This window comes from Ooceraea biroi, chromosome 1 (assembly GCF_003672135.1).
Source record: "Ooceraea biroi isolate clonal line C1 chromosome 1, Obir_v5.4, whole genome shotgun sequence".
NCBI lineage: Eukaryota > Metazoa > Arthropoda > Insecta > Hymenoptera > Formicidae > Ooceraea > Ooceraea biroi.
Window position 1 is genome coordinate 5,923,382 of NC_039506.1, and position 26,855 is coordinate 5,950,236.

At 38.6% G+C, this 26,855-nt stretch overlaps 1 protein-coding gene across 4 annotated transcripts in view; it reads left to right on the plus strand.

The window, feature by feature from the left end:
- The first annotated feature begins 16 nt into the window (after positions 1–16).
- The window catches only part of LOC105277815 (protein FAM102A), a 54,432-nt gene continuing 27,593 nt past the window's right edge, over positions 17–26,855 (plus strand). Inside the window, exons 1-2 of one of the 4 annotated variants that reach the window (XM_011336458.3) lie at positions 17–386; positions 4,266–5,052. In XM_011336458.3, coding sequence (XP_011334760.1) covers positions 4,907–5,052 — 146 coding nt within the window. In that variant the 5' untranslated portion in view covers positions 17–386; positions 4,266–4,906. Of the gene's footprint in view, positions 387–440; positions 1,254–4,265; positions 5,053–26,855 lie in introns of those variants that run through there. The other 3 variants (XM_011336456.3, XM_011336459.3, XM_011336460.3) reach the window with 3 other exon arrangements.

The window sequence follows — 26,855 nt, forward strand, 5'->3', positions numbered from 1 at the left end:
TCCGCGCGGATCTCGGGACGACAGCTGTTCGTGTATATATTTCGATTGACGAGTAGCTTGAGACGCATTACGTAATCTCCTCTCATTTATTTCTAACGTGGAGACAGGTGTACGACGATGATGATGATGTTAGAGAAGGTAGAAGAACGGGTCACGGACGAAATGTAGCTGAAAATGTACGCTTTTGACAATTTCGTATTTGATTTCTTGCTCTTTAGATTTCTCATATTTGAATTTCGTCACGTCTCGATTGATGTAAATATGGCGCTGCATCCGCGTCTATAATCGACGACGATTCCGCAAGCCTTCGGAAGATGGCGCAGAGATATGCGGCAACGTTCAACAGCGTGATCCGAGTTTCTGACACATGCGCGACAACCAAGCAGGTACAGTAACGTACGATATGCTGGATACATGAAACACCATAAGTGAGAAATTTTTTACGAACAGGTAGTTGCAGAGGTTAGATTAAGAATGCATGTAAATCATTTAACACGTTCTCTGCTAAGTCGGTTTTGAGTTATCATTTTCAGACCATGTGTACTAAAAACGGTACATAGAGTTTGATAAATGTACAAAAATCATCAGTTTTTCGCTTTTTGTGAGCTGAAAATGTATTTTTTTAATAGAAAAAATAGTGAAACGTGATGCAACTCAACAAACATCATCATAGAGCATGTAATAGTGATATCAATAATAATTTTTTTGCACTTTATCTACCAATGATAAAAACATCGCTTGGCCTGAAAATGAGTTTCAGCGTGCATCGAAAATGGTACACGCGGCAGGAAAATCGTGTTAAATCCTTCGTAAATATGCTATTGTATAATACGTGTGTATATAGTTCTCATGCCGTTTAGCAATTTCCGAAAAATTGATGAATCGCATTGTTGCAATTAATGATTAATCCCCAGCGGTCTCTTTTTCTTCTCAATTGGATACTGTACTGGGACATGCTCGTCGCGCATGCGCAGACACCCAACCGTAACGTACGAGCACAGTTCGGCTCGGTTCAGTGCAGTTCGTAGGCGAGTCCGGTGAGGTTCGCTGTTGCTTTGGACGTGACGAAGCGGCCGTAGCCACTTCGTTCACGGAACTCTCGTGTTTTCGTGTCGAGAAGATCGACGACGCTGTCGTTGTGTCACCGCCGCCGTGATCGAAGTCTCGAGATTCGCGGAAAGACGTCTGTGATCATGAAAAGTGCGAGAGTGCGTGAAGTTGGCTAGCGTACGTCACGAGCTACAGAGCAGAGGGTAAGCGCGACTCGCGGCCGACCTCTCGCGATTCCCGGTTCAGATTGAAACCCGACAGTGATTTCTACGGTGTTCCCATTGAAAGCAAGACGCGATGGTAGATCGAGGAAGATCGCATCGTCTGAACGCCGTGGCAAGTGTCATCGACGCGCGCGCGAGAGGTTATAAATCGCACCTGCCATCATGGGACGATCCACGGTGGAGCGTTCGTCGCGCGCACGGTCAGCCGTCTGAAATTTCTCAGGTTCGCGCGGATTCGGAGGCACGTCTACGAGATCGGTAGACTGGATCTGTGCGCTCGAAAATTGATCCCGTTGTGACAGCCGACCGTAGACGCGCGCGAGAGGTTATAAAGTCGACGCGAGGATCAGCGTCTGCCATCGCGGCTGCAAGGTTTACTGCTCTACCGTTCACCGTCCGTAAATAAATACGCGTCGCTCTTCCTGAAATTGCATAAACCCGCGGTACTCCTCGCGCTTCCGTTTCTCTCCGTTTTCCTGGTTGCGTCGCTTTAATTCCGCACTCGGCAATCCCACGGGGATCGATGCAATCTGGTAACCCTCGGCGCGCGAACGAGGCTCCGATTCCAGGAACCGATTTGCAAAAGGACAGTGTCCTGACTTGCAAGCCGGTCAGGGACGACTGGTGCCGTCGGTCTGTCAACTGTCCGTTTAACGGCTGGCGGTTGACCGCGAGAGATAAGGAGTACGCGTGTTCTTATCAGCGCGGCCTCCGTGCCACTTTCGCAGCGTCGCGTGCGCGTGAATGCCCGCAGTCGAGTGCAGACGCGATGCAGGGAGCTCCTATAATTGGATGCTTTAGGTTATGTCGTGCACCACCGGTTTATGGTGATGCAACAGCCAGGAGTTGAGGTCCTGTGAGTTACAGGCAAAAGTTTAAATATTTTACACGTTAGCACTAACTGTCCGGGAACGCCCAAGTTTAATCTGAATGACAGTCTTTGATTAATTTGAAACTCTCTTTCTTGTTCATGATGTTGAAATATCTATGTTTTTAAAGTAGATAAAGGACTTATCATGTGATTTAAATTTAAATAAATTTTATCTTCTTGGAACTTTAAATCGAGAGAGATTAAATGGCAATACTTAATTACGATTAAAATATTAAATATTTCAAGAAGTTCAGAACAGAATTCCTGACAAGTCTTATTATCTATAATCGAAATTTCGCGATTTTAAACATGTTAATAAATCTGTTATTAAATTTTTAGATCAGCAATTTCGTAAGGCTCTGTATGTGACTTATTCTGTACTTTTATGCCATTGGGCGGATTGGATTATATTTTAGTTTTAAAATATTGATATGCGCAAGTTAATATAATTCATAACGTTTAATAGATTTTTCCCTATTTATGTCATGGTTAGGGTCATGATGTAGAAAAGGACAAAGCCATTTATAGATAATTGTGCATCATTGATTAAGAAAATACTTAAGAGACACATTTGCTGTGCATATTATAATTTTAATTCCTCAAAGAATTAAAAAATTTGAAACATTTTATTTTTAATTATAATGCTTTTTATGCATTGATTGTATTTGCATGGCTATCAAAATGCTATTTCAAAAATCTTCCTATTTGTAATTAACTATCGGTGATTTAAAAATACGCGTTATGAATCCATTAAAAAGAGATATACTCGCTTTTTAATAAATCTCAAACCGCGATGAGCGAGATTCAAGATGCGATATTTAAAGCTGCTCAACGTATTGAAAACATTAAATTTTCGTGCTGTTTTAAACGGCTTCCAAACTTTTTCATTCTGTTCTGCCAATTCTCGTAATATTCAGTTCTCCAATTGGTAATTTCCGTTTCTCGTCTTTAGTGTCTTGAGTTCCTGTTCGAGTACGATTGAACAAGAACAGCCGTGTATGTTTATTTAACTGCTAGATAATTGTAGTCGTGTCTGATCTCGATTCCTGTTAACTACTGGTGTGTATCATGTTGATTATGCATTAGATTCGCCCCGTTTTCCCGAAACTTGATTCCAGGAAGAACCGGCTCGGTTTCCGCACGCAATTAACATCTTTTCTCGAAACATGCATCTCTCTAATTAGTGTCGCGTTTGCATTTCTCTCTAGCGTCATGTCATACGACCAATTCGCACAATTGTCGCGATTCACAAGTTGTCGGGTCAAGTAACTTGAAGGAAGAGATGTGTGAACATTATGCTGAATATCGCTGAATAAAATACTCGCGTATAAATATCTCAAACACTTGTTACCGTCCAACGCGCGCTGTGCGGTTATATTAATTATTCAATAAATGGTGGAAATGTGGAGAATGTTATAATAGATACACAATTATCATTGACTTACATATTATCATTAAGTTATATAATCGGTTATATTCCTCTTCCAAGAAAAAAAGAAAAATATAAATATTCTAAAATATATTGTTCCATTAACAAAATGCAACATAGAGCAAAGTAGAATAATTATTTATCATTAGAAAAATTATTATTTATTATTATTATTAGAAAAAGATTATTTATAACACGTATCAGTAACAAAATATGCAAAGCATAGAAATTAAAGTGTTATCACGGCATTTTCCGCATATTTGAAAGATAGCGTTTCGCAAGTGATAGGCGACGTCTCCTTGTTTTACGTATAGTAGATATGATTCTTTTGGCTTTTAATTTATTGAGATTACCTTATGCGTCTATATACCTTCATATACCTTAAATAATTATTCCAATTTACTCTATATTGCACCTTTATTGAGATTACCTCTACAAGAAGTCTTACGCAACTTTCGTGTTTAGTGGTTTAAAAGGAATAGACTCTTATGGACATCAATTGCGCTACGCACTTGCAATGAAATTTACCTTACACGTTTTACTATCGTGCCGTTCATAACTTTTCGCGCAACAAGTGAGCCGTGCCTACTCGCGTTTTCTTCTTGCCTCATAAAACCAGTCGCTTTTCACCTTCTCGCCTCACACCGGTTCATTACGATCACGTAACATAATCGTTCACTTTGTTTTGCAGCCCCGGACGACGAAAATGGCAACCACGTACGCCAGCCGCATCTCTTCTTCTTGAACGACGTTGGCAAACGGTGGACATAGAAACAACGACGTCGATGAAGCATCTGCGAGCAAGATTGCTACGAAATCGTCGTCCGCTACGTTGTGTCCGCTCCTGATACGTCCTTCCTCCGAGGAATTCTCGGCAATCGGAAATCGCGCGGTAGAAACTCACGCCGTGATCCGTTCGCGTGTGTTCGCGGTGCTCAAAAATTAATCTCGCCTCACGTTCTCGTGAAACCGGCGGAGGGTTCCGGAAAGCCGAAGCTACCTCCTCTGACCCGCAGTTTCCGCGAATTGAACGTCGGAAATGACTACCTCGCACGCGTAGCATTGACGGTGGGGTTTACAGTGCGCGAAAATCACCGAGTGATCGAAGAAGCTACGAGCCGACCGCTTCCAAGAGGTTTGCAAGTCGGCCGTATGCATCGATCAGCTGGTATCACCCGCGATCGTGATTGAATCGAGGACGAGGTCGAAACCGTAAGGTCGTTGAGATTCCGCGGACACGGTGGGCAGAGTTAGGATCCTGCTGCGCTCGAGGATTCGCACGAGGACTATACGAAGACAGGATTCAAAGTGCGGTGCCCGGGCCTCAGTGAGATGGCCTTCATGATGAAGAAGAAGAAATACAAATTCTCGGTGGAGGTTGACCTCGAGGAGCTCACGGCGGTGCCATTCGTCAGTGCCGTGCTGTTCGCGAAGCTGAGGCTCCTGGATGGCGGTTCGTTCGTCGATCATTCTACCAGGTAAGCGTTGTTCTTCTATGTTATCGCGTGCCATCAGTGTATTACCAGTTTGAATTGAACTCAAGCAATTCGAAATTGCTTTATCGATCTGATTCGTTATAATCGATAGTTGTCATGTGTAAATTGCGTTAAGTTTGAAAATTACATATGATTGGTAACTTTTGATTGGTTACTTTGATATCTGAATTAATTTAGTTTTCCGTATTAAAAATGTATACAAAGTATACAGAAATTATTTAATTATGCAGGGCGAAATATTTCGCGAATATCGAGCATTAATGAAAACATTGATCTGCCAAATTTATTTTCCATTTATGCAGTTGATGCAACGTAATCTTTTTATTGACGAGAAACTTTCGTGACGATTATTAGGACTTATATCTGCATCCATAGAGAACTTGTGAGGCTTTCCAGAAATAGATTGTCGACAGAAATAAAGACTTCAGCTATGCCCGGCGCGGTGAACTTTGCATTTTTTTATGCTATGTAATAACATACGTCACGTTTCTATGCACTCGAGAATGCATCGTTCTCAGTACGTACTATTTCACCTCGTTATCCGACGTCGAGTTCTGCTAGTTCTCTGTTTTTTCATTAGCAGTTGCTAGTATAGCTGTATTTGTCACATGTAAACGTGTTGTTTCAGTGGCTTTAGTGGACATGTAGAAAATACCGGAAATTTATAACTCTGAAATTAATGAGTGATGACACGCCGAAAGTTTGTTGTTTCATAATGTTATTTGAAAATATCATTTACCTCATACAAATGATAAATTACATGTAGAGTTGGAAAATGTAAGGACAATTTTATGCAACGTTATTACGATTTAGTATATTTTTAAAAAAGAATTTTTTTCAAGTAAAACAGATTTTCTAAATTTCTCTATTTTTGATTATTGTGAGTTTTAATAACCTGCATATCTTTGCATATGAAGAATAATAACATTTCGGAAAAGGTTTGCACGTTTGCATTATTTCTTAAGCTTGGGAATTTTTCTTTATGAAGAATTATGCGTTTTTCTTTTTTTCGTATTTTCACCTGACTTCAACAACTGAGAAAAGCGCGACTAGGCGCTACTGAAAATTTTATTCTCGGCGATGACGCGAAGTCATGTTAGGATTCTCTCATGGCGAGACGTCGCAAGACGTTCGTATGTGGAATTTGCAAGCTTATAATGGTCCGCCGTAGACGAGATCTATATTTAGCGCGACGCGCAGTTTACTTTTTCTGATGAAGCATTAAAACTTCGTTGAGCCAAGCCGGAAGCTTGTTCGGCAGCTGTGGATACTTTCCAGCTTGAAGACCGCCGAAGCACGATCTTAGTCGAGGTTATGCATGGCTAGTGAAACGGGTATACATACAAAATATGCTATGCATATCGTGAGCACGCTTGCTATCCGAATTGTTTTGAATATATTCTGCTTCAAGAGAAGAATATTTCGGGAACAGAATTATTTTATAAAATTTGATAATAATTGAAAAAAGAAATGTATATATTATTAAATTTAATTAAGATGAACCCTCAATATCACGTTACTAACTCATAATTTACCTACGAGTTATCTAAAAGCAATAATATGCCTCGTGTGTTTGTTCACGGTATCGTTATTTTAATATCACTTTCGCTTCGTGCAAACATATAGAAAGATTTCTTAGAACAATCGCTCTCTCATTCTCGCTAAACTCTTTCTCTATTAATAACCAGCCACGAGCGCTTCAGTAGGAAAGCCCCCCAATCGATTTGATCGCGATCCAATCCACTTGAAATCGGCAGTACATTCGTCGGAGTACGAATAGCGGCGGCCGCGATATTTCTCTAAAATTCTGCGTCCTAGATAGGATCGGTTCCAAATGTTTTTTAGGGACTGTGACAATTCATCGTAAAAAGAGATGCAGAAATCTGGGACACTGCATGATTGAATTTCCCGAATTAAATCTGCGTATAAACTGCGTGTAAGTTTTTACTTTTCCAGACTTTCAATTGTCTATCAATTTGAACTTTTCTGTGCACATTGATATTCAAAGCGTGAAATTATGCTTGAAGAAACCATTACCATACCTACGATTAGATTACCTATTTTTTTTCGTAGAGCTCAATGTTGAATGATAAATCGAAAACCATGGAGTCCAAAGGGAGTCCGTACTTGTTTAACGAAACAAGCTATTGTCTCACAGCGGGAAAACTAACACCACGATATTTGCATCCCGCGGTGCATTATGCACGACGCATAGTGCGCTTTCCTTTGCAAGTGGAATAATATTTCTGTCCGTACAAATGCGTGCGACATAAATTCCACCATCATTTGTAAGAGCCTTTGCTTAACAATACATTTTACACACACGCTACATGAAAAATAACTGTGAAATATAAAGCATCATTGTTTTTCTCACAAAAGTCGAATTCCTATATATTTTTTAAAGAATATTTTTTCCTAAAAGATAAACATAAATGTAGTACGCGTATGAGAAAAACGTTGCATTTTCAACAGCTTTTTTTCATACTTTCTTGTGCTTGAGCCTATTTCATCGTTTCCGAATATTATTTCGGTTCTTTACCAGCTACACTTCTCCTGTCCGTTATTGAATAGCCAAGTCGATAAAGTCAGTCACGCAAAAATGATCCAACTTTATGACGTATAGCGGTCGCGTCCACGTGAAACCGCTTTTTAAAACCGCTACTTTTATTCTGGATATCGACAGCAACAGTGGCAGTGTCCTCGGAATACGAGGACGACCACTATTGCACCACCTGCATTGGAATGGAGCGTGAATAGCATATCACGTGCTACTAGTATCGATTTTTTCTCCAAAAAGAACTCTACCGCATGATAATAGCGTCGAAGTCATTAACTCTGCACTTGTACCAAATATATAAATTGTTTCCGATTATTCATACTTTTTTTTATAATGTGTAAAGAACAATATTTTCTCGATTTCAGATATTAGCATTTTAATCTTATACACATGAACGAAAATATGAAAAACAGGCCGCATGTAAATCGTAGAAAATGCAAAAATCTTGAAGATCTCAGATAGTTGAACAGTTAATGAACAACAACTTTATTCGATTAAACCTATAAATCTTTTCTTATGTACTTAATGGTCAAAACAATTATGCAGATTAAGCAAATTGATTGGTTATTTACGCGTCGTTAATTCTCGTTGGTATTTTCCTGGGAGACTTAGAAAACTTCAATTCAGTTTAATCCTGCCATACAACTTTCTGGGCGATTTGTTCTATCGACTGCTTGCGCAATTCCAAAGTTTTCCTTGTATCGACGACACAGCAGACTTTTACGATGATATCTCCGAAATCGCGAAAAATCCTCGGGATTTACGACATTTAAGAGCTTTCCTCTCACACCTCTGGTTACTTCGACGAAAAAAAATGTTTCGAATGTTGCTTTTATATTTTGATGTGATTCCATGAAGTACTGCTTTTATAAAGCTATTTTATAGAGAAATAGTTGGAAAAGGCAAAGCAAGGCCGCATATGACGAGGCTTCTGATAATCGTACACTAATCCATTACGTCTATCGATTAGCTATAATGGCTTACCATTTTGCCGTATATAAGATAACTACGGCGTCTGCAGAATACGCCCTTCATGGAAAAATTACCAATTAACGCAGTTATGAGCAACCTGTAGAGCTGTCTCTTCGAAAGCCTGAATCTCAATATCAACCGGCGCATAATAAGATAAGACTGCGATAATAAAAGGTTTGATTAATCGCACAAGTATGAGAATGGTTACTCCTTTTGCAGAAATCTTTAGCCATATTGAAAAATTATTTTTTTAATGATTTATATTAACCACATGGCGTGCTGATCGAATTCATTAAACGTTATCTCTTGTCGCGCACTCACACGGAGGACGTTCACTCGGTTGTTAATTAATTATGTGCTGCATTTCATCGCGTTCTGAATCATGACATAGAATCACATGGTATGACAGCGCACTACATTGACCCACATTTCCATCGTACATTTAACACGCAAAGTATGGGCTGTCCGATCGCGAGTTTTACACAAAGTTTTCTAGAGCTGTCACACAGTGTTCTGTTCAGCTACACATAGTACGTGATTATTTCGGCATTGATTTTAATGGTGCACGACCGGAATTTTATTAAATTAGACCGTCACAAGAATATGCAATTAAAAAGAACAAACTCTTATTATCTCGCAAGGAAACTTTATTTTCTATAATAATTTAAGAAAACTTTAATTTGCTTTTAAGCATCAATTGTCAGCATAAATTAACTTCGATAATTAAAGAGTTTTGATAAAAAGTAGGATGAAATCAGAGATCTTAATTAGTGAAATATTACTGTACTATGTATAGCAAAATACATCCGTGAATAAGAACGATGGTATTGAATCATTCGAAGGGAATTCACTCTAGCTACGTTACAAAGCAAGATATAATGTAGTAGTTCGTACTATGAAATTAATATGCATTTATTAATTATTAACTAGAACACCTAATAAATTATATCGCTGTTAAATATCTATCTAACTCTAATTACACGTTTTGAAACGAGGAACAATCGTTATATGCTCAGCGCGGCGAAACCGGCAGCAATTAGCTGCCGTTTGAAATCGAAACGACAAGTGGCGGGAGAAATGAGGACAAAGGTGGGATCGGCATTGTGATGGAACTCTATATTGTACTTAAGACAGTTCGCGCGTTCGAGGGCGTTGCGTATTAATACGGAACCATTCAGTGGAAGCTCTGTATATTTTATAACCGCTCGTGTCTAGAACAGAAAACTAATTTCAACGAGAACTTATATCAGAGAAAAGTTCCTCTTGGTTTTTCGAGCTTGCACACAGTACGCTAGAGCTCTTGCCTCGTTTGCCAAAACAATGATCTGTGCACCACCAAAAAGTATATTCAAATTATAATTCGAAATTCTTTAATTTCGCGGTTGCGGTAACAAAGGGAAAAAGCTTTTACGTTCAGTAACAGCAATTTTCACCAGACAAAATTTTTAGAAAAATACGTGAGTGCATAAGTGATTAAGAAATTATTGGAAGTACCAAAATGTAACGCTTACAAATAACAGCTATATTTCAGCATAAATTGTCATCTTTTACACTTAAGGTTACTCCTTTACTTTCGAATAGAATCTTTTATTGCTTGCAATAACGAAGCCATATTTCTCTCATCCATTGTTGAATAGTGAAATCAATAGAATGGTAAGTGTGCAGAATAATAGCTAGTAAATCTATGTTTGCGCAAAATGATATTTTTGGATGCAAAAAGAAAACTGTTCATTTATTTGTACTCTATTCATTCGTACATTTTACAATTTCAGTAGAGGAATTTACGTTACGGAAAATTAAACCAAATTGCATTATGCGTCCGCATAAATAAATTTCAGTTACATGTGATAAATACGATTTACCTTAGCGAAAAGGTGAGCCGAGGTTCATAATCGGTTCGAGATAGCATTTCAAGTTAGTAACAATCACTTTGTCGGTTGTCCTCGATTTCCGTCGCGTTACGCCAGTTTGAACCATGACCTTCCGCGAAATTTTTCAGGTCTGCTACCCAAGGTTAATCTCGGAACGAAAATCCCACACAATGATGCGGTGAATTTCCAAGTTTACGGCTGACGTGAAACCGATAACGACAGATAAGAAAATAGCATTGGAACTTTATTAGGAATGTTAATGATAAATTCTCCCAACATTTTTGGTTAAATAAAAAGATAACGTTTCAATAATTATAAAATTTTTATAAATTACAGTTTTATATATTTTTATAATACAAGGACATTTTACCGTCTAAACCACTTTTAATTAAAATAGATGAATTCAGATTTTTAGATTCACATTCAGAAACGGTCAGATAATGAAAAATATAGGAAATTCGCTATGAATTTGAACTTATGATAATGCTTTTATATTTATTCTTTCAAATTATAATAATTATTTTATTGTATATCTTTTTGAAAATATTGAAAATATAGCATAATCGTACAGGTCTTCATTCTCGAAATTTGATTACAGATTATGAAAAATTAGATTCGCAAATTATAAAATTTTCGCGGAGAACATCTCGCGCGGAATTTGAGATGATGAGAGAACGCTTCGCACCTCTTGCGTGGCGAAAATATATTAAAGGGACGAATTTTTACGATCGTGGAGCTAGCAGGGATCCCAGTTCCCATGGACCATTTACTTAGAAAGCTGCGAGGAGATTTACGAGCGACAGACGTACAATGAGCAAGGAAAAAGGAGGGAGAAAATTAGAAGGAGGATAGCATTCGACGATAATGGACAATGTCCTGTCGTCGTGCACGGTGTCCCTGCATGGAAGTGACCGCGCTCGAGGACCTGACACCACTTCATATGTGATGATGAGGAAACGCCCGATTACAACGCTGCTCCGGCAGCCGCGGAGCGTTACATTAATATTTCTGCGTGTACCAACGTGCGACTGATTATGTTGATGCACGCACGCGCGCGTAGACGGGATATACCGTGTTGCCGTGCACATATTTACCGAAGGGACGGGGATTGAAAGCGCTGTAGGGTTGGATAAAGGGATCGACAGTGTCGCTACTCATGTCTGACACGTTGTAATGTGCATCAATTGATCCGTTTACAAGGTGTCTCGCCGACACCTGTAATTGTCATTTACAAGTGGTCTGGCACTGTTTGTTGTTCTGTTCGATAACGCGATGGCGATTAAGAAGAATAACTCCATATTAATCATTTATATCCTGATTTAATTATTCAAATGGATGGACATTCTGCTGCATTTCTTGCTGCATTTTATTCTGAAAGCGGTAATGTGAAACGGTATATGAGATTATTACATAATGTAACTTCTGTAGATGTCCTCTCATTTTTCGCTTTATATTTCGCGATCTATTATACGATGTCGAGAAACATTTGGTTTTATGATATTAAAAGCTATACAGAAAGTTTGTAGATTTTACGAACTTTCTAATTAAAATATTTTTCCACGTTATTCTACATTTTTTCACGATATTATTTTCCACATTGTTGCAAGTATAGAATTCACGAACGTGATACATAATTACATCGATATTTTATGTACATTCATTAAATACAGATATAGAGTATTTTCCACAATAAATTAACATTTATTACGAAGAACAAAATTAGCATTATGAGTGAAACGAGTTTATATACACGTCAACATGTTTCATTCTGTCATTTTAATATATCAATTATTTAATTAACTATTTGCTGTAGAAGTGCAAAAATGTTTATCAACAACGTTTTGTATCTGAGACATTGTTATGTTCTCATTTCAGAAGTACAAACTCACGCTTTTTCGACAGCGTTTTCAATATACGGGAACGGCAAAGCCGCAATAATTGAAGAATTTTCCGAAACAATTATATTTGATGCAAAATAATCTAACACAATAATCTGATATATCTGATATTTTCTCTACTCTTTTTGTAATATAGCTTGGATTCATGTAAATTTTGAACGAAATTGGAGGTGATGACGCTAATATAGAAATTTACCGCATTATACTATTTACAACACATATCAAATAATATTTTAATACACAATTCAATAAAATTAGGATATCATAAAAAGAATTATTTTTCTATCAATGATTTCATGGGAATAAATTTTATTTAATAATTTATCACACGTGATACATCGATTAAATAAAAAGTTGAATTAAAAGTATGAATTAAACGTCCGATCGGAGAACGCTTAAACCGGAAGTAGGAAAGGCATTAATGACCACTGTGCAACGTTTTCCCGAGGACGCTTCGCAATTACGTAATACCAGCGGTTGCATCGCTCGTTTACGCGATATAGCGCCACGCGGGATCGATTGTTATACGGCTACTGATATGCAATCAATGAAAAGCGAAAGCATTGACTAGGCATCGTTCGAACCGTGAACTGGAACATGCGATTCCGCTTGGCGCGAGACAACGGGCGGATAAAATAATAGGTATCAAGGTACGCCACGTTACGATAATGTGTTAGCCGGTCGATTATCGAACGTGCATAATTCGCGCGTGAGCTGCAATGCTCGCGCGCTATGTATTAGAGTTCTCTCTCTCTCTCTCTTTGTCTCTCTCTGTGCGGGAAATTGCAAGATTAAATCACGTATACTCTGGCCCGTAACTCCCGGCGACGTCAATTTAATTATCGCACGCGCGCGGTGTGTTGACTATGTACAATGTTAAGTATCAGCAGTTGTAACAAGAGGAGAGATGTTCGGTAAAAGTTACATAATTCGTATGAGAGACGAGTATAATGATTAATAAATAGAATGTAGATTAATTAACGTGCGCAAGGGTACAGATATCATTCACCGCCCGCATGGAGAAAGAGTCATGGCCACAAAAAGAATGGGATGACTAACTACTGAAAAAAATATAATTTTCTTCACTGATCCATTTGTTCAATCAAGCAAATAATTTTTCTTTTGCCCTTATAAGCGTGGGAAACTCGGACTCTTGTTCCTGCAGTGGTGACTCGTCAATTCTATCCTCGCAAAATGACGACGATGATGCCGGGTTTTGAGGAACGTTGAATCAACCCCGCGAAATTGTTCGGATTCCGGGTTTCTTCGTCACGGAATAGCTCGCTCGCGCGTATGACCTCGTGAAACGAGCGTTTTCCGTGCACTTCGAATGCACTTGTCCGACTCTTACGGTGACTTTTGCGTGCGTGGACTGGCGAGTAGTAACGGTAATTCATAAGTGGGCCGAGACTCGTCCCGAGAGCGGGCCCACCACCATTCCGCTGTGTTCTCGTCGCGGTCACTTGATCGTAATGATCGTAATGCCCGATGCTGCACCGTGTCGCCATTCACACGCATATCGTCGTCACCAGGAAGTCACGTGCCATGCACGTACACGCAGAAACGGATGCTTTTCCGCGCGTGGGCGGCCGCCCGCTTCGATCACTCCCGCTTCCGGTCGAGCGTTTCCCGAAATCTCGAAAGATTCTACATTCGTATTCTCCAAAGGAAGACTATCTAGTTCACTATGAATGGAAAACTCATTATCCTTTACTTTACGGTAGAACGTTCGTACAGAATGTTGATAACTTGAAGAGAACTTGGTACTCAGAATGAGTTCTCTCCGGTTTCTGTGATTCTGAACCAAGGCTTCTTAGAAACTGGTGCGATTTTCGGGAGTAATTGTGTCTGAGTGTCGGGAGTAATTCTGTAATTGTGTCTAAAGCTCTCGGTTATAAAATAGTACCATTATGTGCCATTTCGTTTACAAGTGTAAAGTTATCAAAATGTAATCAATTTATAAAAGAAGGAATAATATAATTATCTTAGTTAAATAATTTGATATATAATATTTTTAAAATACAAAAATATGTCAAAATTACAAATGGGACTTATATTACACACGTTTTTATTTAAGAATTGAAATGGAAAAATCGTACAAATTTTATGATTAAAATTGCAAATTCTTTTAAGGATAAAGGCATTAGTGCATAAACGGATAGGAAGAAAATATTTCTCGTGCTGAAAAGGCAAGATTACATGAACGTGCTTGAAATTTTACTTCATACTTGTCAGGTGAAGAGTGGGCCTGAAGAACACGTTCGGCCACTTCCCATTGATGGATATCGCTCGAAGAGGTGGCGGTGATCACGTTCGATTTCTCCCGTTTTCACCAACCGTTTTTCGCCATCGGGCCTTTTAATTAATCCGAAATACGCTTGTACAATCGACAAACGCTCGAACATTTCAATATTCGCATGTCACAAGTATCAACGAGAATATGAAACTTTCAAAACATGCAACAGTACGAAAATGATAATTCTGCCCATCAATGACAATGATGTTCTGTTCTGTTACAGTAAAAGTTGCTACACAGTAATAAGTGGATTATATGGTGGATTATAATTAAGCAGTAAGTAGATATATGGAGAGAGGTCTACATAAGGTCTACATAGGTTTAGAATTTAGAGCTTTAGAAATTTCTAGTATAATACATAAAATATTATTTCTCGTCAAAGTTCAATAGCTTTGATAATCTCCTTTCTCACCGGCCATTTCATAGTGTACTTTTCGAGCTTTAAACAGTACTGCAATATGCTTCTCTGGAAAGTTTGAGAGTTTAGACTTTGGATATCCAAAGTTTCACGTTCACGTAATCATCGTCAGCGCCAAATCGAAATTTATTTCTTGAGGAAAAATCCACTTAAACTTTACTTTTTCTTCAAAAATCGTGCGATTCTTCTCTCAATCCGGATTGTACAGAAGAACTTTGCGGATTAACAGGTATATCGCTCTTTCAACTGTACTGTGTACAATCTACGATCCTCGTCAGTCGCGTTTTAACTTCGTCGAGCGTGAAAGGCTGCGAGACAAAACTCGTTATTCTATCATTTCCTGTATTTCGTCTTCGTTCTCCTTCGCGATCTTTCACCCTGTCTTTTATTTCTGTCTCGTACTATGTCATTTTTCGATCGCTTCCGAAGCACCGTAAAAATTGACGGACGAACCCGCGCCGGTAGGAAACGTCGTTTCTTTCTTCCGCGTAACTTCCTGCCCACTTGAATATTCTCAACAACCGCGATCATTCATCTTTAGAAATTGTGACTGTGACACGGAAGTAGAACAGACATCAATCTTCACAGCGGTTATTCCATTGGCTGCGTATCACACTCGCTACGGTAAAACGACAATTGTTGTTAAGAATTCGAGGCTTATCCAGCGATTCAAATCTTTGCCACAGATAGACCATGAAAAGAACGCAGATATTTTGGATAATAATGTCAGACAAATAATTTATATTGTTATAATTTATCGATGAGAATAGTTATGTTCTATATACATATAATATCCATCTCACATTTCATCAAAAAAACTATGCAAATAAGTTCTCCAATTGAAAAGTCGAACGTGTACGCTATTCAATTAAGGTGTTATCAATTTGTGCTTTCCGCTGGCGGGCTGGAATCATGAATCTGAATATTCATCAAATTATCCAAAATCGCGTCCTTCGACATCGCGATTAGCCAAAATCCCATTGTTCCATGAAGATTCGCGTCGATGACTCGTAACGCGCGGGTGAATCGCGATATCGAACCCTCGAAATTGGCGACTCAATGGACAGTTTGGAGATTCAAATGGCCGGTGATGGCCGAGTACACGTTTCCGGGAATCGAATTTCCCAGGACTCTGTTAATCCCTGTACATTCGAGTTCACGAACTTTGCCTGTTGTTTCTGATACGCCAAGTTTAACGGCCGTTACTTGCCTAACTAACGGCGGAAAATGGAGCTTGCTGCTTGCAAGCCGTTTTCGCGTTACCTTACAGGAGCAACCCGTCAAAAGTTTCAGAGAAAAATCGATCGATGCTGAGGCTTCCGTGAGACTGGAACAGAAAACTCGCGGCGAAGGAATAAGCCACTCTGCCAGAAGTCGCGCGGTTTACAGCTTCGTTCCGCGGAAGATAGAGCTGCGTCGGTACCGGGCAATCTTTTGTAAGTGGATCGCTATCTTTCTTCCGTCGAACTTCGACGCGACATCGGAGCGAGATGAGATGCTGACGATCGAGCAAACGGCAAACAGGCGACCTCCATTTTCCGGCGTCGTTAGCCGCGGGATAAAGCAGGAAGCTCGAGAGAAGTCGGGGAGGAACAAAAAGCCACGTTGATGAGTCTACCACCAGTAGTTGCAGTAGCGTGTTAAAGTTCGCCAGGACCCTCCACCAAACGATAATCCGGATTGCCGGCATCGATTGCGCGGAACGTTCCCCGGCGTTTTCTGTTGACCTTGCGCGCCCACATAAATCCGCTGAACGCGGTCCTCCGAGATAAATGGCCGACGTGAACGGAGGAAGCAAATTGCGGCAAACGGTAACCATTTGATTTCGCAGACCTAATTAGAATAGAGGCAACCGCGTACTTGTAATGACCGGTCACGAACGGAGACCCGCTGAAATTGTATGTAGTTTGGCGTCTTAACTTGATTGCTTGATTACGAAAAGTTATGAAACGCGATACTAGAGAGAAACATGTAGCACGCGGAAATTTCAGAAAGATATTTTTTCCTTACGATATTCTCGTCATGCGAGCGCAGTTCTATAAGCGGTTCGTACTCGATCGTCACATTTGAATTGAACTGTGCGATCTTCAGCATCGATTGCAGTCGTCCCTGACCGATGCTTCCATCTCCCAAGACAGCCTTGGGTCCGTCGGCGTAAGTTATACAAACCGCGTTCTTTATTCAGCTCGAATCACGAACTGCATTTGGACTCGACCTGATGTTAGCCGTGTGTTTTATGTCGCTGCAAGAAAGTGGCGACAGCATCCATGCCAACGAAATTACAGGTTCTCTCGAGGTCGCACTGGATTCCATTTAACAGCGGTCACTTTATCGCTTCTTAACTGCAACTGCCTCAGTTCCGCTTGAATTTGGACTAGCTGAGAACGGCGTTCTTTCAGCAAATCGTTCACCAAGTTTTCACGTTTGATCGATTCGTAGACTTGGTTTCTACTTATACACCGTAACCGTGATTTTCCCTCGAGATGTACGATTGAAACTTGGGTGGTGAGCTTCATCGAGTTTTTGTTACAAAAGAGAACTCGACGAAGGCGGGAATTCATATTGCACGTGCTGCCAGCAGTATTTCAAGGCCATCTCGGGATGGAAGCTTCGGCCAAGGTTGAACAGACGTCATATCGTCCGATATGCTTCTGCAATTAGTTCACAAGTGTTGCTTCCGGACAAGAAAAAATTAGCTTAGATATTATTTCTCGAATTAATAAATTGGGTGAGAATTAAGAACGCGCACTTGCTTTGAAAAATTTCCTCGTGTATACTCACACAGGCTCAGTATGTTAATGCCAGATACGCAGCTGCAACACAGCAAATAAAAATTTTCACTTTTCTTCGTAAATTTCAGTATTCTTCATTTGAATCGAATTATCACATAATGTAATATCGTGTTATCGTATTTTTTCCGATAAATTATCGTAGTTTTGCCAAATTTCCTGCGTCAGGGAGGCTACTGAAGCTGCGCAAATCGCGTTTCAGGACAGTGGCAATTTGTCGGTTTAAAGAGCGTAACGTGTAGCATTTTGTCTTCTTCGAGAACATCCCACGTAGGACATTATTTAGCCGACAGTCGAGCGACTTATTGATTACCTGGACGCACACGCACGTACGCATATGCACGCGTGCACACATGTGCACACTTAAGCTGTCACCCTCACGTGTCCGTACGTGCACGCGCGCAGACATGACGATACGATCGTTTCCGATGCATCTGATCGATAATCGGCTATATTTTATTCTTTCGTTTTTTTCTTATGTGACTTTCCACGAGCCGTTTCTCTCGGACTTAAACCGCAGTACATAACAATGCAGTACTATAATTCAACAAGTATCCGCAAGTACATGAAGTAACGTTAGGGAACTGTGAACTGTTAACAATGTTTTCCTTATCTTCAAGCTCTTTTGATACTACCAGAACATAACAGCTGGTAAATGTCAGTCATACGGTGCGAGACCGTTTCATCAAGTGTAAAACATGTGCTCTTCGCCTTCCTCTTCGTCACTTCTTTCAGTGATGAAATATTTATCACGTCTACGAAACGATCCGCATGACTTTCCCACGGGAACGTCTCTCTGTGTTTTACGCATTGACAAAGAGCACTTCTCGCAAAGTGTTTTACTTGTATAAGGAAAGCGTCCATGTGATAAATCGTTCCGAGGGGAAGGCGTTAATAAACAATGCCCGATTCAATCTTCATGGCTGAAATGAGCTGCGGCATTTCTGGCAAGATTTTATGGTATGTCATAATACGTAAAGCAAAGTATACATAAAGTCTGTATGGGTGTACGAAGCACGGTTTATTATAAATTTCATAAAGCAGCCGAGATAATGATATACCACTAAATATTTTTATGTGCATGAAAGTTTTACAAAGGATAAAGTCGCGCGAGGAAAGCGTTGTTAATATCATTAATTGACTGAAGCTGGTTATGTTATTACTGTTATACTCGTTTTGTTTTCTGCAAACTTGTTCATGCTGAACGAACTGTGTTTAATGTCGTAAACGGAAAAACTTTGCCGTGTTAATGTTAGATTCAAATTTTACTTCAATCGCGATCGAAGGCATCACCGATAAAGTCATCGCGATGTCGTCGAGAATCTTCCGAACGTGTTAGGAAAAAACAGAAACCTTTTCACGCTTGCACTTGTTGCATTTTGATGTCAACGTTGTGTTTGCATCGACAAGTCACGCTGTTAACGCATGAACGAGAGAACTTTGTATTAATTTATCGATTCCACGATGATTCTAACGATAGTGTCGAAGATATATTAGATAAACAGTAAAAGTAACCATGGATGTCAAGATTATTATTCGTTATTGTCACAAAGTAAATTTCCAATAATCCACTTTTTCTCTTATTTGTTAGCATATTACGAAAAAGATAATCAAGAATAATCAAGAAAAGCTTGACAATTATTTCTCAACGCTTTGCGGTGATGATTTGCATTTCGAGTATATTTAATTAAATAGATCTAATAAGTTTTGTAAGAATGTAAACGAAATATACAGGCATAATTAATGATTGTAACAATTGTTGCACTGTCCAGATGTTAATTATCGTGTTCTGGTCATTTATAACATCGCACATTGATATAGTTCTGGTCGTCAATCATTTTTAATTGCCAGTATGCAAGATCTATTCATCCACGATACCACGATACACAGTCCGTGGAATTAGTATGTGTTATTTTTCTATCGGATAGGACATGCATTAAAGTGACGTATGGTCACGCAGAGCAGTATAATTTCCGACGGCAAACCGCATTGCGTGTTATGAACTTTTAACTTGTGAACTTTTAACAATAAAACTAATTTTTACAACTAGGTCAAAATGATTATTCTTGGACTTAACACGATTGTATTATACTTAATGCAACAATAATTTATGAGTTTGAATATTCTTGGATATGGATTATTCCATAAATATTAAATTGATACACACACACACACACGCGCGCGCGCGCGCGCGTAAAAAGATGATTTATATTACAGAAAAAGAAACGTGAAATTTAAATATATGACACATTTTTGTTAATAAATTAATAATTAAATTAGATACCATAGAAAGACGATTTGTTATCGAAAAAGAAACGTGAGATGTGAACATCACAGCAATATCAACAAGTTAAATTAAAAACAGATATTGACAACAAAAAGAGAAACAGAAATAGATATATCAGTTTATGTATCTATTTTAATTTATCCAATCTTGTTAACTTTGATTTTTATTATTTATTTTTTAATTTATTTTTAATTCGTTAACTGATTAAGACAAATCTCAGTAAGAGAATGGATCATTTCCCGTTGCAGTTAGAGGAATATCAAAGAAAAATGTTCATGTCTTATAGTTTTAGCAATTGTGTTTCCAGTCAATTGTGAGCATCGATCTCAGTTAAGTTTATCTATAGTATCGGCAAATTGCGCGATGCCAGAATATGGACATCGTAATATACCGCTTCTACGAAGGAAAACAGAACGTCATTTACCACGCGGTACAAGCAAGAAACAAAATCCATAAAGATAACCGATAACAAACGATGTACTGTCAAGATTCTCTTTAAGACCTTTGCTCAGCTGATTTATTTTCCGTTACTACGGAAACGGATTAAACGGAATGAATGTACTCGTGTTTATCAGATTTTTTCGAATTATAGAGATAACTTACAATTGTCATACAATATATATCTTTTCATAAACGCACTTGTGCGTGAATGCTTGCTAGACATTTGTCGTGTTATTTGTTTCACTTGCATACGTGTACAATCCATGCGGCGCATTAAACGGATTAAAGAATTAGTATTACTGGCATTTAAGCATTCATAAAAATGGAATGCTGTGGTCAACGTGGATATTATGCTCAATGTATAACGAGCTTATAGAACTGATACCACAAAGTAACATTGGAAATTCTGAATTTTATTGTCATTATTAATGTAACAATTCTATTATATTTGAACAATTTACAATTATTTTTTAAAGTAATTCCGTTAATTAAAGTATTCAACATTTTTTATTGACAAAAAGGTTTCGCAAAAAACGTTTTTAAACATTCTTTTTTTTAATTTTGTTTATTACAGTTTTTTATAGATGTATGCACGTTCTTCATGCAGTTGCTCAAAAACTAACAAAAACTTCTCTAATATTTGTTGCTGCATTTTACAGTAAACGCTAAAAATTAACTCGCCTACTCACGGATTACAAGTATAAAATCTTAAGCAGTATCGAAATGTCAACATTTGCATATTCGATACACGTTCCTGCGAATGACGAAATTGCTTTATTGGGAGAAAACGTGACGCTCCATTAAAAATGATATATAAAATATGACGGTCTCAGATATTTTTTTTGTGAAAATTTCCGTGAAAGAGAATAATAATAATAATAAGACGAGATGTTCGTGTTATTAAAGAAAACAATTTAGATAGGACAGTTCGTGCGAACAGTTTCGCTGCATCCGAAACATTGTCTACCATCCGTTACTTCGTAGTTGCCAGTTGCGCAAACCGTTCCAAGGAAAGTACCTCGATAATTACCACATGACGCAGGTCCGAGCCTCGTTCCGATCGGCTTTTCGTAATCCATTACATGTACACTTGTCGTAACCCAAACGAATTCGAACGAGTTCTTTTTTCCTCGAGCAGCGCGGCTGAGCCTTTCGCTCGCGCGGTAAAAATAAGATCCATGTTTGCTACAACGACGTGTAAGCGTGCATACTTCCTGCACACGGGATACCGTGAGCCTCAACACGTGTTTATTAGCGTTGCTCATTTTTACGCTTGCCAGCGAGCAGCGCACAGCAATTCAGCGCAGCAACGGTCTTCAATCTCGACCGCGAATTTGTTGGAGATGAACCACTCGAGAGAGAATTTCGGAGACCACCGGAGAAGCAAGCCCGCTTCTGTCTTCTTTACGAAGAAACCCATTAGCTCAGTCGCCAAATTCGTAACAAACGAGGAACTCTAATAGAATGAGTTCAATGCTATGGACGCGCGTAAATCATCGTTATATTTATTAACGTGACAGTGAAATGACGTGACAGTTGACGGTATATTTTTCTATGTCCGCAAATAAGTATAGAAACATGTTTCGCATTAGTTCGTCCGATTTCAGCAAAATTTAGTACATCGTTGTTATAGTTCTCATACATTACGTGTTCTGGTTGAATGAGCTAATTAGTTGTCGGCTAGGAAACTGGAACAATTTAATATTACAGAATTCTGCGGGGAGCTCCGGAAATTCTCTGTGGGATGTTTAACACCCTGTGAGAAATTCGATATATCGTAATACAAAGCTGTAATGTGTCGTAAAATTGTTTTTAAAAGAATATAAAATTTTTGGGAGAGTATCTTGATTGCGATAAGATATAATTTACCTGCCTTAATACGTACAGACATGATTGTGCTTTTACTATATAATTGTTAATGATTGAAAAAAATGAAGCAACCATTTTGCAGTTGTTCTTTTTCTACATTGTTAACGTTAAATTACATTAGCAAGAGACTTACGAGCATAGAGTAAAATTTATAGCCAGTTTCTCATAATACTAGATGATTCGCATGGATGTCATGATAATGTACTTTATACTTGACACCTGCGCAAGTTTCTCTTTCTCCCGTAATTAGCGTGAAGCCAACGAGAAAGGCCACCGCAAATGCACAATGGGGATCGCGATGTCACGCTTTTACAAATTGGTCTCACTTTTCCCGCATGCCTTATTATTAATCCGACTACATAAAAGTGCTCGGAAACGGTGCAAATTAACTAAACAGCAGTGAACAAGCGGAATGCATTTCTCGCTTTTAATCGGCGCGAATTTGATTTCACTATAATGCGCTGCCATGCATCGTCTTCCTGGGTACGAAAAACCGCAAACTACGATGTTAATTATCGTTGCATGCTTTGCGGTCTCCGTAGCATTACTTAGTTTCATTTTACGCATTTTTGCTTGTTGTAATATGTACTTTCGCCGAAATATCAGAAGAGAAATATCTGCGATCTTAATTAAGGAATTAATTCATTAAAATCGAGTCGAGAAATGCGCGTGTGAAGTCTGTTTATATACCAGGTATTGGTACAAATGGAATTTGAATTATAATTGGAATTTTCGCTCAAACGGAAAATTCGATTGACGAGCATACGCAAATTGTTCGTGGAGTGTTAATGCCTTTTCGCACTGGCCAAATAACACGCTCTGTGGATTTATCACACGTAAGCCATTCCCTCGTTACAGCGAACGAACTGAATTGAAACGTGTAGACGTGGAACATAATCCGCCGGACAATAAACTGATTTTGAATTTGTAATTAACGTTGTGGCACGAAACACAGACGATTACATAAGATGCTTTGATTCGATATACAAAATAAAGAGCGCCATTACCCGTGTTTCACAGTCATAAGAATAGAATTTATATTTAGATGCATTGCCGATATGTGTGTATGTGCGTGTATGTGTATGTATCAAAACGAGTAAGCATTGGATATTTCCTTCTTTTTCGGATTGCAGTAAAAAAAACAAACATCAAGAACGCTTTTTCAAAGTTACACCGAATGGCTTATGTTCATATAATTTTTTAATGCACTTAATTGAACGATTGCGTAAGCTTAGTGACGTTTCTTTGATGTAAAAACTGATTTATATCAAGTTCCTCGGTAATCGCCCGGCTTTTAAAACTTTGAAAACGCGATACACGAAATAACACGGTTTACATGAAAGATGGCCATCCGGGAGAAAGTTCTGGCGTACAAATTTCTCAAAGTGCAAGCATTTTTCCTCAAGAATCATCCCTTTTCATCTCTACCATCGAGATATCAGGCGAAGAAATTGGCGATGCACTCTGTACACAGTTCAAAAGATACGCGATTCATCAGCTCACGTAACCGTTTTTATTTGCTTTGCAAAATTATGTATGTTTCTTCTTATGAAAGAAACCGGTCATAATAATTGCACTTTGCGCTACTTGTCCGAACAGAGTTCTTCTTAATATCCTCGAGCTCGAGTGACGTAATGATACCGCATAGAATAAGTGTAATTAGGGATGTAATATAGTTATGTTCTTCATATGGCTCGTGTCCAGAGTTCGCCTATAATTATCTTTCATTTAATTACAGTCTTAGGATTCTTCCTTGTCAACCGACAACTCCACCTCGCGAAATTACATCTGGCGTTCGTGTGGTATGATAGCCGCGATGTATCGTAATATATTTGGGCAAATAGTAACGGCAAATAAGAAATGATGGTTCTGTTTCGTAGTGGCATCAAATATATTTCCCACGATTGGATTAAGTCGCTGCGAGATTGGATCGCCGAGTTCCTTTTAGTCGTCGTTTAGCAGCCGCGTGTCGTCGAACGTTGCTTTTAATGTCTCTCGCACACGCAATATCGTAACGTAAGGCGAACAGGATGTAATTTCGACGGGCAGCTTATCGATTCATGGAGTGTTATATTTGCCGCACGATACCGTATGTGGTCGTTATAAAATGTTTGATAAGCATAGATGTTTCGTTCAGTGTTGGGTTCATGCATCGAATATGTCGTGTTGATAATTATACATTGAAAAAAAACTTAGATATCTTCTAGAAATTAAAATGTAAAATGAGCAAGGCAAAATACATAATGTAGTTTGTGATATTACGGAATGAGATAATGCTGAAACATTGGAAATTATTTTAAAACGAGAATTCATAATTGTTTTTTTCCACGAAAACGTCAGTTTTTATCTGACAGTGTTTTTAACAGAAATTTCAAAGAACTGAAACTGTACAGGTAACTAAGATAAATGAAAAAGGGAACAACTTGCGATTTGAGGATTATACTTTTATATAGAAATTTTATATAGAATTTTATAAAGAAGTTTCAAATAGATTTTTCAATAGTAGACATGTTTGCTTAAGGGGTAACGCCACTCTGGCGCCCGGAAAAACAGCCTAATTTTTTATGGGAATATAATGAATGGAATACAAAATCCGTTTAAAGGCCTTTATTGTACATACTTTGAAGTGTATTTACAAATTTTTATTGAATTTTTTTTATAAAATGGCGGCGCCAGAGCTTAGCCTCTTCTCACAGATAGTGTTCCGCGGCCGGAAAGATTTCTCCTCCGATTTTTGACCTGGAACAAAAAACTAAACATTTTTGAGTCTTATATAAGGTTAGCTCGAGAAGTACGTACGGAAATTAAAAAATATCGTTTTTTGTAAAACACGCACGTTTGAACAAAAAGTTTCATTTTTAGGTAACAAAACGTTTTGTTCAAACGTGCGTCAGTTTTACAAAAAACGGTATTTTTTAATTTCCGTACGTACTTCTCGAGCTAACCTTATGTAAGACTCAAAAATGTTTAGTTTTTTGTTCCAGGTCAAAAATCGGAGGAGAAATCTTTCCGGCCGCGGAACACTATCTGTGAGAAGAGGCTGAGCTCTGGCGCCGCCATTTTGTAAAAAAATTTCAATAAAAATTTGTAAATACACTTCAAAGTATGTACAATAAAGGCCTTTAAACGGATTTTGTATTCCATTCATTATATTCCCATAAACAATTGTCAAAATTAGGCTGTTTTTCCGGGCGCCAAAGTGGCGTTACCCCCGAGGGGTTGGTCACTGAGGTAATCTTTGTACAAGGGCTAGGTAATTCTTAGGGTAGTCTCAGATAATCTGAGGTAATCTAAGGTAATCGTGATACCATGCGCGATATATATTCAGTATATCTAACCGCCGAGAGACAACCAAATATCGGAAATGCAACCTTTCATATGTTTTCGGGTCTATACGTCCGCCGAGTTGCCTGCTCTGTGCTTGATTCTTTTGCTCTGTGCTAGTTTATTATTTTTTTCTGGTTTTATTATCGAAATCGATCAAAATGGAAAATTCTGAACAATCATCGAGGGAACTACCGGCTGAAATCAATACGGAAAATACGGCATTGATGAATTTTGACAGTAAATTGAAACTTTTGCCAAGTTATGTGATCGAACTGTTGTGGTATTAGGTAATCTTAAGGAATCTGAGGTAATTTAAAGGTAATCCGTATCAAGGGTAATTTTTGTACACTATAACCGCTAGTGACCAACCCCTCGGTTACCCCTTAACACATGCTCTATCGTTCACTTAATTTTAGCATGACTATCACGAGCATTCGTCATGATCGATACGATGACTGTAATTGACTCGCTTTTATATTCAACAGTATGTATATTGACAAGCTGTTTTAACTAATAGGCAGAGGAATTAAAACTCGCTAACCCAGTTAGTAATTTCATGAAGATTTAAAAGCAAGCTCTTTTGCTTTCTTCAGCCAATCAGCAAATGGAATCGCGATTGCTTTCGAGGGAAATTTTCCGTTGACTTTCCCGAAGGCGGTTTCACCTTCTAAAAGTGGACTCCCTGTATTCGTCGTTTTCAAATCCGGGCACGTAGTTATCGCACGTAGAATTCTCCACAAATAAAACCCCATTGAAAACAGTGAAATTAATCAAGTTTCAGTGACCGTGATACTTTTTAGCTTGACGAAAAATACATCAATACAAAAGATAATAGTCAGCGCACGTTCCACTAAATCTCTAAAATTCTTCTCCATGTTATCTTTAAAAAAGATTCACATGTAACAGTGAAACATATAGTTATGTGACGAACAACGTGATGTGATGAAAATTAGGAACACTTTTTATGTTACATAATAGCCTCGAAAAATTTGCAACGTCAGTCTACCGTGCTATTTGCGTTGAATAACGCGTGTTCTTTCTTTTAATCAACATAATGATA